Below are 15,652 nucleotides of genomic sequence, written 5' to 3'. Positions count from 1 at the left end.
AATGATTGATTTGATTTCAGGAGAATTAGCAAGGGTAATTCATTCAAAAGTTGAGCATGCAAACATATGAGGTAAGCTTGAGTAGTTATAAACAACAATGGTTGAGAATTATTAATCTTGTGATCCAGTTACTGTTTAGAAACACTGGCTCTGTGGTGGAGTTTCTTTAGGGTAGAGGGGGGAAGCTTTTATACCATGATTGCTCCTAACTTATCACCTCTTCCATGTTGATATTAACAATTCATAGTATATATACACAATCTAATTGTCAATTTATGTATAACTGGTGTCAGAGATATAATAGTGTCAGGAACCATATTTCTGTCTTTGAAACATAAAGAAAAGGTTTTCCATCTTCGGAATCGCTATAGCTTTGTTACAACAGAATCCCCCTGTAAAGTTTGTCTCCAAAGTAAGCAAATGAGGGTGTACACTCCCTTAAATTCAAGTAGATAAAGTTCATGATGAACTTCAAAAGAAGATGAAGAGTAACCAAAACAAGGTAAGTATATGGTCTTATGTTCTTATTATGACTTCTAAAGCTGAGAATTATTCAATGTCTTGCATTGAACCTGCCTTCTGCTAACTGTTAGTTATTTGTCTTTTATATACTTAACCATCTAGAGATCGTCATTCCCCCCAAAATATTCGGGACTGATTTAACTTTAATCATGTAAGGTACTTGTCCTCATTAATTCTTAGAATACTTTGAATTTGTGACAACTTTACCACTTATTGTCCCCATAGCTGCAATATCATGGGAACTTTTGTCAGCAGAGCATGTAGAGTCAAGGAAAATAATTGCCAAGAAATTTCTCAAACCAGAAGGAATAGGAGGTACATAATTTCAACATTCACAGTTATCCTAATCATCTTCACAGTGATTAAAAAGGCCATGTAACTATTGCATGTTTATAGCCCAGAGGGTTAGAGAATAGAACTTCAGTGTCCATTCTACACTCGATAGGCAATGGAGTTATGGACTACACTTGAGTTTGATATTTTCATATAGCTAAAGACTACACTAAAGCATATACAGGAAAACTGGAAAACTCTAAGCTACTAATACCCATCGAATGTTGCCTCCAACTATATTCAACATATTTCACTTGCATTTTTTTCTTACCAAGTTTCATCATTCAATTAAAATTTCTTACATCAACAGAAAGAACTACATTTGTTTTCAATTATGTTGCCTAGAATCATATATATTCAAGTTTTCAGACCTTCTTTTATTTCCTTGATAATGTGGTGAGACATGTAAGCAGAAAATTATATTCTGTATAGCCAGCCATTTGAACAACTTTTATCACTGAAATCAATCTGGATTTCAAGGTAAAGGAAATCCTAATTCTTTTATGTTGATATTGTCTTGGGGTCATTATGACTTTCAAGGTTGGATTTTTCACATTATACATTTGCTACCATGATATTTAGTAGGCATCTAGCACATGAAGTGACATGAACAACGATATTTAATGACAGCAGTGCCAGTATCATCTAACAACCAATACCATAAAACCATGTTAAGCAGATACTCCTTTTGATTGTTAAGGCACCGGAAGATAGCACGCAACAAACAACCATGTATGAAACATCAACCAGCCAATATACAATATTTGAATTCACTCATTGAAATCATAAAGATCCACAATTTCTATAAATAACAGACAGGGTGCAATAGAATCTCAGTGTTGGTCATCTGAAGAAGTAGAAAATACCTGCAGTCCAGCTCAGCGAGAGCAATCTAATATAGCATGAACAAACGCAGACATCTGACATGTTAGAATTTATGATGAAACAGCCCAGAAATGTGATTTTGACGAAACAAACGTTGAACTTTAAGTTTGAAAGCGTAAAATATGTGTAGATGAGTATAATAAGTCTATTAATTTTCATAATAATAACTTCAAAATTATAACCAACAATGACTTCCAATTAGTTGATAATAAAAAAATTCAAAGAAGAAACTTTGTACAGGGGGATGAAAATTTCATATGATGTTTCATAACAAAAACAAGTTTTCAAACAAACCTTCTGCACTTACCAATCGACATTTAACAAATTTGCAAAAGCTAACCCATATTCCACGGTTTTGGGTTCTCAACCGACCTTTCCTGTTCTAAAATCTCTCTCATGGATCTCTTGAACAGTATATGAATTAGATCTACTTTGATTTCAGGGTTAGCGAAACAGAGGTAAAGTGAAGATTGCAGAATCCATAAACATTGAATACGAAACATTATAGAAAAAAAAAAGAGAAGAAAATAAAGCTGCTTATACCTTGAAAAATGAAAAACATGGATTTCATGTTTGGTTGAAAATTAGGTTGCGAGATGCTTCATGGCGAATCAGATCGTCATTTTCTTTGTGACTGAAATCGAGAGAAATCGATAGTTCATGTTAAATTTTGTTGTTTATTTATTCACTTTATTTTATACTTATTATTTTAATAATTTAATAATATGTATAAGAAAAGAAATTACTATGGGTTAAATTTGGTTTTACTGCATAAATAAGCGAAAATGAAATTCCTTATTATCTCAATTTTTTATTTTTCAAAATTTAAAATATTAGATATACGAAATATTGTGGTTCATCTCACTGAACCTTCCTCGCACTGTGTAACCTTGTCACTTAACCTGAAATCGGAGTTATGTCAAAGAAGATGAAGTTCGGTTGACGTTGGCGAGTAGTAATGGCAAAATGGGTCGAGCCCGACGGGCATACCCCCAACCGGACAAAAAAAACATGGGCCGGATCAAGAAATTCAGCCCGTTAACCCGAGATAGTCCCCCCAGTCAAGCCCGTTGGCCCGTCGGACCAACCTGCGAGCCAAAACGGGCCAGCCCGCGACCCGTATCACTTACTAAAACAAAGAACATGTGACAATTTTTTCATATCCCTCCCTCACAAACTGCGCCAGACCAGACACCTCACACACTCTGCGAGACTACGACTCTTCTTCTCGACTCTCTTCTCTGTGCCATACTTGTGTTTCTCCTCCACCCACGTCGTCGCTGGCCACCACGAAACACGAAGGCAGAGTGCAGCAGCCCACTCACGGCGTCTCGTTTATCCTCCACCGCGACATCCACCACGTCGCTAGCAATAGCGAGAAAACATAGCGAAGTGCACGAAGAACGCAGAGCCACCATCGGACTGCGATTGGCGGACGATTCCGACCGCCACGACCACAGCGAAGACAGGTTTGTTCGTCATTTTCATTCTGGTTCCCTTTTTCTCAATTTAGAACCTAAATTTCTGATTTTCGTAACCCTAAATTTCTGATTTTTTGATTTCCGACCACCACGACCCATTCTATGAATCTAATTGTTGTAGCTGCTGCCGTTAATCGATGTTCATCCTTACATTTTTCCCCAATTTCAATTTCAATTTCGTAGTTGCTATTACCAGGGTTTGATGTTGGGGAGATTTCAGAAGATGCTCCTATTGGTTTGGAGGGTTTAGATGCTTCTGCAGCACATGTTGCCAAACACATGGACCATAATTAATGCTTCTATTTTGTTTTATGTAGTTGCTTGCACTTTGGTTATGCTCCATGCCTAAATTACTCTCATTCAGACATGTTATTGATGCTGCAACAGTGATCTTGATGACTTGTAGAGAGCAAGACATTATTTGTTCTATGATAATTTTCTTGCATGAACGTGCTTGAACCTGAACTGAATCAGTTATGTTATTATATTATATTACAGAGTTGTTTGTCTTGTGATAATTTTCTTGTTTAATAGATCATTGTTGTTGTATTCTTCATTGAAGGAGATTTTCTTTGGTAATATAACAGTGGGACAATATTCAGTAAGCTAAATTTGAAATGAAAAAAATTTAAATCTTATTTTGGGCCACAAATTAAACATATGAGAAAAAGCTAGCGGGCCAGCCCGCCAACCCGCCAGCCCGTGGGCCGGGTCCAGAAATGCAACCCGTTTCACCATGTTGGGCCAGCCTGGTCCGATCCATATAAAGCGGGCCAAAAACGGGTCGGGTCAAAATGGGCCGGGCCGGCCAATTTTGACACCCCTAATGGCGAGTGAAATCCAGTGAGAAATTTGTCGTTGTGTAGAGGTACGTGCATCGAACCCTATTTCAGTTCCGAAGAATGTGTTTATATTAAAGAAAGTTGTTGTTCTCCCAATTGCATTCAATTTGAATTTGTCCTTTGTGGGTTGCATCATTAGGTTTGAAAATCCCTTATTTTAAAAACCTAGCTCGAGCTCCAATCGCCTCTGCACCCGGTAAGACTTTCTAATGCGTTTATGCAAATGTCGTAAAGTGTTTAGTTTCAACCTTGTCATTGATTTATGTGTTTTGCTTCTGAGTTGAATATGTTGAAGAAATTTGATTATGCTATTCGTGTCTAAAAGGTCAGCTTTTTTTCCTTTCTATGAGTTACGATGTTGCCTTTCTTTGCTCTAACAGATAGCATTATTTTTCCATTTTGATTCAATTGCATGATTGTTGTTTTGATGATATTTTACTCAAGTTTCTCTAGATAATGTTTTCTTAAATCTTTCAGGAGTTTCTTTTCTTCAAATATGGATGAGAGTATGAAACAGTTCCAAAAAAAATTAACAGAACTGGAAGTGGAAGCTGAGCACCATCTTTTAGCCCGACAACAAGTAATTCAAATTTATGAATTGAAGTTGATTATGTTTTTTCAAAGACTTATAAACAAAGTAAGTAATAAAATTCATTAAAAAGGAGTAAACTCTAGCTTCTATTGCTACATTGAGGACAAGAATTTGGTCTTAATGAGAAAGTAGATGGTAAAGTTCATAATTATATTTGTTTCTGCTGTAACTTTTTCCTTGGTTTGTATGAAGTATGTATGTCAGAATCTATTGTTGTATTCAAATATTGTCTTGGGAACATGATAAGGATGAATTTGAGACACTTTACTCACATCTAATGTATTCTTCTTTTACTTTCCTTAATGATGTCTTCTTCCAAGGTTTTGACACAAATTTATGGTGAAAACATCCTACTCGTTTCATAAATGAATAAGTATAATAAGAGTCTGGTATAGAGTTCCTCGAATTTCAATCATATATCCTCAAGATGAAATAGTTCTGTAGCATATTAATCATGGAAAACTACATATTAGCATCTTGAGATCTGTGTCTTGTACAACTTTGTCTCTTGACTTCAAAAGGCATGTTTAGATTCTCAAGGTTCTCAAAATTCAGAAACTTCTTATGTCAATTTTTCTGTTAAAATTTGACAAACTCCGTCATGTGATTAACACGTGACTGGCATGTCACCTTGATGTGTTTAATCATGTGCAACTTAACCATATATAACTTTAGAATGGTTTATTTCTTCTAAGTTGCACATGATTAAAACATTTGTTAATCATGATCTACTTTTAAAAAGGGTGTATAAGTTTCATCAATAAGTGTGAGTGTAAAACTATTAATATTGATTAATAGGGTTATAATTTTTAACCATGATGGAGACATAAAAACTAAGCACTAGAAGTACTGGAATCAGAAGAACTATAGGCAAAACTATAAAGGAAAATTTAAAGGTCAATTCATTTGTCTATATTATTGTAGAACACAGCAATGTTTGATCTATAAGTTACAAACGTAGCTTTTGAAAAACTATGGTATAGTAGCTATTTTTTCCGAGAAAAGCTTTTAGCTAAGCACACCCACAAGTGACAAAAACTATATTTAACCTTGACCCATCTACCAAAGTTGTTGGGCAACTGACTCTACTAAATTATGAAACCTTAGTTTTATCTGTTGTAATTGTTCTTTGATTAGATGTCTTTGGTGTTACATTTCTTTTTTCCCTAGTATCATTGGTATATTGTCCATTCTACTATCCACTATCTTACCCTCTGCTGCAATAAGTTAAAACAGAACTCAATTTGCACACCAAAAGCTACGAAGAGCAACTAAAGTGCCAAATGATTTATGTCAGTCAGTTTGGATTCATAAAGTAACTAATTACTTGATCCCAATGTTATTTCCCTATTACTATGTACAGAAATCACTTTAATATCATAGTGCCAATGAAGTTTTTTTTTTTTGTTTACTATGCCTATAAAAGCTTCTTTTTAATAGCTTTTCTATCAAACCTGCTATGCAATTCTCCCTTTTGGTAAAATACAGCTGGTTGAGAATGATAGATTGAGAAATGGGAATAGAGAAGCAATTATTGCATTAAGGAAAAGGGCTCGGACAACAATGAGCAGTGTTCCATCTCCTTTCGAGTCAATGATGAGGGGAGTTGCTGGGAGCTCAAGACCTTTGGTTCAGGAGGTTTGCAACACCTGTGGCAACCATAACACTTCTGAGCCGACATGGATAATGTTTCCAGGAACACATCTGTTTGCCAGAATACCATTTCATGCAGCTCATACTATATTGGAAACAGGTTTTTGGCCACCCTATTGTCTAAGCATTTGAAAAATACTAAAAGAAAGTCATAAAATTTCCCTAAATGTTCACCCACATTGGTTATCTTCAGTCATTGTAATTGCAATCGCTGCAACAGTGAAAAGAATGTAATTTTACCTAAATGTGGCTTTTTTCTACTGCGTTGTTGCGGTTTCAAAATGCTAATGCCACTTAAAAGAATTATTCTTTGTGTAAAACTATATCTGAATTGTTGACATGGGACTTTATGATTATTTTTTATATTAATTTATGTTTAATTGTGTAATACAAAATCTTTACTTATATAAGCAAATGACATGACACCAACATTACAGCTTATAGGTTGTGTTGAGACTGACTATCTCCATTCATGTTCTTTTATTGATCGTTGCTATTATAATTGTCCAAACTTTTAACTATAGCTATAAGTGAAGTCCTTTTATCGAAAAACTTATTTCCAATAAAAATTGCTTGTTATACTCTTTTACTGACCATGTAATTATTTACAGATCAAGCGAAGCTTGACTTTGAGTCAAAGAAACTACAGAGCATTATGAAGGAAAAAGCTTACCTTCTATCAGAGTCAGGTGTTCTTGCAGACAAGATAAGCCCTGGAGTGCTCAAAACGCTTATAACCTTAAATGACAAGAGAAAGTAAGATGCCTTGACCTGCTATGAGAAAAAGCTTGTCGTTGCATTCTCAACTAGGTGGAAAATGTCAGTGTTTTCTATGAGAATCTTTCTTGGAGCATTTAGGTTAGGTCAGTTATCTAGTCTGTTACTGCAAGTGTGTACATTTTTTTCCCCAAGTTTATATACTATTAGTACTACACTCAATCCTAGAAATGGAATTGTTGTTGCTTGTCTGCCTTAACTTATTTTGATGAAACAATAACTTATTTTAACAAACTCTCTTGAGATAGATTTTTTTTTACGCTTTAAAAAATAATTTATACCAAACATGGACCTGATTCTTAATTTGTTATGTGGACCTTGCATTTTCCCTAGCCAGATGTGGGGTCTTTATCATCTAATGGCATTAAACCAACCTCTTCTCCAACCTTGTAACCAAGTCATGAATGAATTTAGAACCAATGAAGAAGAATGATGTTTGTGCTCAGTTTAATATCATGTAATTATTACTTGTTGCGTACAAAATTATGAGTTGTGGTAGCTTGGGGTGGGGATTAAACAGGAATTGGATCAGACAGATTTTGGTTAGTTTATCATAATATGGCAAATTAAAAGTTTGATTTTTTTTTGTTAGTTTCTAATGGTGCTTCAAATAAGATTGTCACTGGAGTTGGATATTTGTGGGAAAAGTGTTAAATTGAGCTTGAACCATTGACTTTGGTCAAGTTAGAGAATCTAGCATTCGACAACCATGTGGTTTCCACGTTCCCATTTTGTTGTGGTCCCTATTGGAGGAAGATCTTTATATTGAGTGGAATGATTGCATTAGAAAATGAACACATGTTTCACCAAGAAATATTTTGTTTTACAGTTTGGAAAGGATTGCAATATGAACGAAGGGATTGTGATCTTACAAAGTGTTTCCAAAAAAGATAGGAGAAATTAAGTGTTGGGATAATTCCAACACTTCATGGAAGGTGTTGTCACCAATCAAACAATTGAAGTTTTAGCATGCTACTCACTTTTCCTATTACTTATTTTTAGGTGAGGTGGTCCAAACCTCTATCTTTAGGGTTAAAGATATGTGGGAACTAAAGTAGTTTGGTGGGAAGAACAAGGCAATAGTTTTAGGGAATGAGTAATGATGTTATGTAACATTTTCCTGCTTCTCTCACTGCTCTTCCTATTACTTTGTTGCATAGGAAAAAAATTAAATGAACAAGAAATGTAATTAATCTCTTAAAGTTAAAAATGTATTTAAGAGGATAATGTAAGATTTAGAATTATTGTAAGATGTAATGTTTGTGGAACTCAAGTATTCATGTAGCTATTAAGATTTGTGTTTCAAATTTCTTGAATACTAAAAAAATGTAGTATATCTAATCAACGAATTGTCTTTCTTGAAAACATTTTTTTCTTCTTTTTTGTTTAATAAGTGGAGGGGTATTCATGGGGTTGAGTTATTGATGATTTAATATGACCTAGTTCAATCCATTTAAACCAGGCTGAGTTTTATTTTGATTGTGTCAAAACTGATTTAACCTAAACTAATTCACTATTGAATGATGAGTTTAATATAAAGGATTCGATATTTACTTTTATACTCATATTATAGACAAATTATATAGTGTTTTTTTTTAAATTAGTTTAGAAAAACTTCTTATTAGTACATATTGACTTATTTAAATATTGGTTATATTTTTATAAAAATTATGTTAATGTTTAATCAAGTTAATACTTGAAAGTTATAATTTTTGTCAAAAAAAGAAAAATTTAAAAAACTTCTCTATCTCAATCCATTATTTATTTATTTATTTATTTTTCTATCTCAATCATCTTCATATTAAAAACATACAATATGGGATGAGAAAACAAACCTTCCATTGCCACGTCATCGTGGTCGTAAAAGGGCTATGCAACTTATTAGCAGTTTTCTTTCTACACTCCCATTATTATTAAATGCACCATCAATTATTAGAAAAATATTAAAATATATTTATTCTTCTATGTCATCATTGTTCTCCATTGCAAAGGAAAAAGAAAAAAATAACTTGTTTCCTACACATTTAATGTGTTTCAAATATGTTCTAAATTTTTTTTCAAAAATTGTATTTTAAAAAGTATTGTACGTGTTCCTAAAAATGTCTTACGAAAAGTTTATTCTGAAAAACTCTTTTGAAATATTTTTCCTGTGTTCCAGAATTCTGAACACTTTATTTCGAAGATCCTATTTTAAAAATCATGTTTAGAAATTTCAAAAAATTTATTCCGAAACGCTTTTACAATAGATAATCCAAAAAGTCACTTTTATAAAAGATTATTTGGAAATGATAGGAGTGTAATTAGAAATTATTTTAAAATTTCTCATCTTTCAAATTTTTTTAATTAATAAATGTTTATTAGTCTTTATTCCTCAACTTGAAGTTAATGTATTTAGATATTGCCATTATTATGTTGTCAAAATCATCTACGTGAATTATAAATATGACATAACAGCCACATTATTTTTTTTACGTAAATTTTGTTTTTAATTCTTAAAATTTTTAATAAAACTACTTTGAGTTTCTTAACATTTGTTCATGGGTTTTAGTCCTCCAATAATATTTTTTTATGAAGTCTATTTCCTCAATTTTTGTATTTAACATAGTCTTTAATCTCTCAATTGAAGTTTAATGTGACAATGTCTTTGATTTTAAGGTACTACAAAGTTTTTGAAATTTTGAAACAGTAAGACTTTTTTTTAAAATTTACAATTTCCTCCAACTTTCAATGTTCAAAATCCATTTAATGTTCATTAAAAAAATTTGGCCTAGCTTAGACAGCTTGTAGATTAAACAGGTTGATTAAAAATTGGTAGACAAAAACATTATTAAAAGACTAAAATTAGTAAAAAAATATTATAAAAAATTAAGAAATATTAAGGAATTAAAATGAGTCAGCAAAATATAAAAAAGCTAAAAGTAGATTTTATTGAAAAATAAGAAAAAAAATTTGACCCAAAAACGAAACTGTTATCGCATTAAATTCATAATAAAAAATTAACATAAATATCTCACCTTAATGATAAAAGCTAAGACATTATTGAGTTTAAAAACATAATTTTCTCGTAAATTAAAAAATTTGTTTATTAAGAAGCAGAAAAATATATTTATTATTACGTTAATAATATTTAAAATAATATATATATATATATATATGTATGTATTAATTTTGTCTATACTATACTTATTTTTGTTATCGGTATGTTGCTACCGTAAATAAATATTTTTCTAATATTTAAGCATCGGAAAATATATATATATATATATATATATATATATATATATATATATATATATATATATATATATATATATATATTGTGATGAGTGATGATGCAAAATTGTTGTATGAGACATTTGGTACATAAGTCATGGTCTGTGTCAGCCTTTTTCTTGAGATAACACTTTTTCTCTCTCTCTTTTTTTTCTTTTTTTTATCTCATAAAATTTGAACTTTGATGCATTCTCTCTCTTATCCATAGTTCAAGCATTTCACTTGCCTATTTAAAATATTTAATTTTATAATTATATTTTATCTTTTAATATTTTTTCCTTTGTGAGACACTGTCTATATTATTTGAAGTATATAAATATAGAATGATACAAACATTTGTATTCATAATAATTTAAGGATTAAATAATTTTTTGGTATGTATAAAAAGAATACCATACTGAAATTGTTTTTTTACCATAAATTTCAGTGTTCTATACTAAACATTATTGAATAAGCAAATTTAGTCATGGTATTGACTTTGTTACTTTTTTGAATAAACTGTATATTTTAAAAAATACTTTGGTAATGTTTTTTTAATATAGTAATATTTATATTTTTAGGTTGTATTTATGTATTTATACATATGTATTCATATTTTACTTTTAATAATTACGACATATACCATGTATAATGTGTGTATATTATTTTGAATATAATTTTAAAATTGTTATTTAATTCTATTTCTATTTAATTAGATAAAAAAACACGCAATATTTTTAAAATATACCATTTTATATAAATTAAAAGGTAAATTGACTTATTTACATGAGTTAACCTTAAATCAACACCCACATTGTTAATAAAAATTACAATAACGATATATTTTTAATATATATGATTGGAAAATGCTTGTTGACTTTTAATTTTAGGCAAGTTTGTTAATGTTAGTGTCCACTATAACATAATAGAAATAAAATGGTTAAATATATACAAAATTAATTATAATAAAAAAGAATTTCACAAGTTATTAATATTTTTTATATTTATGATTAGGTAGAAATTATTCTTGTATAATCTAGAATAATCTATGCTATCTATACTTTTTTACTATTATTTATACTTTTATACTAATATATAAGTTAATTCTTCATTTTGGTGTTCAAATTTCTTTTCATTTTCTAATGTTATTGTACCGTACCTAGCCAAACTCAACCAAGTAAACAGTGTGCATATCGAAACCGTCAAGTACCCAGGCTAGGCCGAGTTAGCACTTCACATCACCAACATAAGCCATCTAGGCAAGTAGTCGGTCGAGACCGACTACTCCAATAAACTTAAGCGAAAATCGATGCCCCGCATTCAATAGGTCTCAAGGGCCTAAGTTGGAGCCCAGGTCCATTCATGGCCCAAACTAGAGCCCAAGTCAAGACCCAGCCCATGAAATGGTCAAACGTCATTAATGTTCTATAAATACACGTGGACCCCATCATTTAAAGGTACGCATTCATTAATCACTGATTTGACTCTCTGAGAGCTTTTGACTTACTTGAGCTTCGGAGATTCTTCTGCAGGTAACCCCTCCTGGGTTCAAGTTGACATGTTGACATGTATCGACCGAGAAGAGGCCAACTGAAGAGATAGCGGACTACATGGTAAGGTGACGTTTGTGCCTAACCTCTTATTTGTTCTCTACAGGAACAGTTATCATTAATTATTTGTTTTAAGTGATTTTTAAACATTTGACCCTATTTTTTATTTGACCATTTTTAAATTTAATCATTTTTTAAAATTAAAATAGTGATAAAAAAGTTACCTACAAAAATAATAAAAATTATCCATAATAAATTACAAATAAAAATTACCTATAATAAAAAGGTGAAGACACATGTTATGTGTTTTCACCGAGATATATATATATATATATATATATATATATCATTTTTTTGTAGATATTGAATTAAAAAATAAATAATTTGATCATTTAATAAAAAAATTAAAATAAAAAAATTATCTTAAATTTTGATTAAATAATTTTACTAACATTTTTTAAAGTTTAATTAATTTATTCAATTAATTTTTTTTGTAATTAAAATTATTTATAATAAAAATTACTTATAAAATAAATATTTATAATAGAATTGTGAAAACTTTTTATATTTGCTTTTATAATTATGATTAATGATAAAAAAATAAATTTACATACCTATATATACGATGTGTAGTTAAATGGTATTGCAAAAAGTATATTTACTTTCGTACTTAAAAGTTTTAGAATAAATTAAGTCTTTAGATAAGTCTCGAAACTCAGAAAAGAAAAAGATATTTAAAAGATAATTACACATTTCTTGTCAATTAATATATTTTGATACGGAATATCTTATAAATAATTAATTAACAACTGAAATTTGTGGAAGGAAAAATAAATTTCACTTTACAAATTATAACATTGAATCCCTGAAGAAAACTATATGATTGGTAAATTTTAAAGTCTAGGGTTTTTCGTAAGTGGCACCGAAGAACACCAACGCAACAGAACGAACCTAAAGAGATTCTGATTCAGCGGCTCGGAGAAAGACACAAGCGCAAGAAGAGAAAGGTGAAGAAGGAAGCAAGGAAGGGTGAGGTGTGTATTTCATATATTAATTGTTTTTGTACAATAATTGTTTTTTTTCTTTTGTATTAATTTCGGTATTCTTCTGTGTTTATTTTAGGCTCTGCAGATTTCAATGGCGGATTTGGAGGGTGCAGAAGGTTACAAGCCTTCTGCAGAATACGTGGAAGACAGCAATGATGCTCTGATCAACTTGACTGACTCAACTGAACTTTTGTTTCTTAAGTTGCCTTCTTCCAATGTAAGTTTCTCCTTTATGCCTTTGTTTGGTTATTTGTTTTGAACTGAATCTGAACTGCTAATACCAACTAAATGAAAAAGAAAAATCACTAAGGATTGATATTGTTGTTCATCACAAAGTGGAAAATCAAGTGTAGTTTCAAGCAAATTTAAAAAATAGAAGTGAGTGAATTGACTTCAGTTTTCAAACAATTAGGTTTTTTTGTTTTTTTTTTATCAAGCCTATCCACTAAGCGTAAGCGGAGTTTTAATTGTGTTAGATTCTGATTGGTGATTAAAAGTTCCCGTGTATGTTTCATGTTAATTTTGTTGTGCTAGCTAGCTCTCATTAAGGAGTGTAGAAAAATACATTTCTGTATATTACCTCTATTCATTTGCTTACATTTATCCCCTTACTTTATTATAGGAGACCGGTCAATTTTATAACTTTTTAAGGTTGAGTTCTATTCAAATGAGCTGGTATGTGTATTGGCGGTGTTTCGTTCCATCTAGGAGTTAGATGGTGGAAGAGCCCTGCTTGGTGTTGTGTTAATTATTATTGCCATTGCTGTCTTGCTTGATGTGTGTATGATGTTGTCCAGGATTTTTTGTCTGACATACATGGAAAGAAATTGTCTCTCACACTTCATAATGATGGTAAACTAGCCCGCTTTAAGGGTTCATCAGGTAAATAAAATTAATCATCTGTGCCACGACCTATTTTTTTCAACTTAAATTTCTGCATAATTGATCTCTAAATTGGTGCTTTTCTTCTTTTTGTGTGTGTGTGTTGTAGATGAATATGATTGCTTTCTGCGAGTGCCTTAATTTTAATTTTATGTTGGCAGGTAAGGCATATGATTTTGTAAGCTTTTTCGGTCAGGAGCCAGACGAAACAGTTTTTGTTTCCTCTACAGAACCAAAAATTGGTAAGTATCCATAGATTTTGTTTTTTGTTTGAGAATTGTTGTGGCTCACAAAAAGCAAGAGCTTTGTTGTTACTATTATTTGAGGGAGAATCTCAAGTTACAAGAACATGTAAGATGGGACCATGACTAATCTTTGTTCTTTGGTTATTTCAATGTAAGAATTATTTGAGAGTTATCACAGCTCTCCAAGAGAGCTTTATTGTTAGTTACTATAATCTGAGGTAAAATCTCAAGTCATTAGAACATGTAAGATGGGTTTATTTTGTAGCCTTTGAATTCAAGCATTAAGAGAAGTTATTTATTTCGCTTTACTGCAGCAAAGATTTCGATGCGAGTTTCAACCGTCCATTACCCTGATCCTAAAGAACTTGAGAACCTCAATTCAACCAACGTAAGACATGCACATCGACATTCTTCTGGAATCACAGGGACAACTTCATCTCGATACTTTCCTATGCAAAGTGGTGGACGTGCAGCTTCATCAAAAGGTAGCAGACAGAAAAGCTCTTTGTCTGAATATACTGAGCCATCAAGTATTTCAAAAAAAAGACACGAGTCTAATTCTAAATCTAAATCTAAATCTAAATTCAACTTGTCTGAGGTCTCACATGGTCACAGCAGTGGCATTTCCTCTATGTCCCCAGAATATTCTCATGAAGGAAAACCAAAGAGAAGAAAACTCACGGAATAACTATATAGGAAAGAATAGGGCAAGAGTTCTATGTTGTAAAAGGATGATGAATTTACGTTGTATTTTCTGTGGCTACCATTTTCCTCTATTTTTCAAATTGTCATTTGCTTCAGTTTCACAATGTTCATTAATTGAAGGACCTTTCTTTTCTAATTTTTATGTCTTATCTTTGTGTACTAATTCAGTTGTGTTCTTCCTATGGTTGGATTGTTTTGGTCCTAATAGTGTTTTTGAAACCCTGCTGGCATCACATTGTTAGGGCCTTTGTTGTCAAAACTGGACTGAGAATGAAATTTTGATAAAATTGTATTGTTTTTTACATAGGAAGAAACAGGAGAGAAAATACATGTGAAGGGGTTAAAGAATAATGTAAAGGTAATATTGTAAAATAGAATTCAAAAATAACTAAGTATGTAAAATTAGTTTCAGGCACAATGAAGGTTGATATAGAATGTATTTTGGAAATTACGTTTCTGGAACTAATTTCCAAAATATAAAATAAAACAAAAAAGAGAAAGAATGTCAACAGGGAAAAATACGTGAATTCATGAACCTAAAATTTAAACTTAGGCATAGTAGAATTCTGCAGGGCTTTCTTTCAGACGTGGTAAGTGCATATTAGGCTTATAAAAAATGAATGATTATTTTCAGTTTTTAATAAAATTTAATTAATTATTTCTTAATAAAGCATATCAATATTTGTATTTATGACGGGTAAAAAGATGTTTATTGAAAATGTAATATATTTATTATTTGCAATATAAATCATACATGTTAAAATAATTTATTAAAAAATGAAGGAAAAAAGAAAAAACAAGACAGGCCAATAGTGGAACAGGGTTTTAGGCCAATATGCTCAAGTTTTTGAACCGAACACTCAATTCACCTGTTTTTTTTTTTTGAT

At 31.2% G+C, this 15,652-nt stretch overlaps 3 protein-coding genes across 4 annotated transcripts in view; all 3 read left to right on the top strand.

The window, feature by feature from the left end:
• LOC114181862 overlaps window positions 1–15,652 on the top strand; it is an 83,815-nt gene that overhangs the window by 32,064 nt on the left and 36,099 nt on the right. The window lies entirely within an intron of this gene.
• LOC114181858 lies at window positions 4,544–7,068 on the top strand. The gene is made up of 3 exons (XM_028068470.1): window positions 4,544–4,643; window positions 6,144–6,408; window positions 6,920–7,068. The coding sequence occupies exons 1-3, from the start codon at window positions 4,560–4,562 to the stop codon at window positions 7,066–7,068; spliced, it is 498 nt and encodes a 165-aa protein (XP_027924271.1). The 5' UTR covers window positions 4,544–4,559.
• LOC114181857 lies at window positions 12,632–14,901 on the top strand. Of its 2 annotated transcripts, none has more exons than XM_028068468.1 (5): window positions 12,632–12,921; window positions 13,010–13,150; window positions 13,731–13,815; window positions 13,977–14,057; window positions 14,375–14,901. In XM_028068468.1, the coding sequence occupies exons 2-5, from the start codon at window positions 13,025–13,027 to the stop codon at window positions 14,746–14,748; spliced, it is 666 nt and encodes a 221-aa protein (XP_027924269.1). In that variant the 5' UTR covers window positions 12,632–12,921; window positions 13,010–13,024; the 3' UTR covers window positions 14,749–14,901. The 2 variants fall into 2 exon arrangements, with proteins under 2 accessions (XP_027924269.1, XP_027924270.1); XM_028068469.1 differs by having other exon boundaries at window positions 12,726–12,916.

Source organism: Vigna unguiculata, chromosome 4, assembly GCF_004118075.2.
Source record: "Vigna unguiculata cultivar IT97K-499-35 chromosome 4, ASM411807v1, whole genome shotgun sequence".
Taxonomy (NCBI): Eukaryota; Viridiplantae; Streptophyta; class Magnoliopsida; order Fabales; family Fabaceae; genus Vigna; species Vigna unguiculata.
The sequence above is the reverse complement of the archived record's forward strand: the minus strand, read 5'-3'. Positions and strand labels throughout refer to the sequence as shown.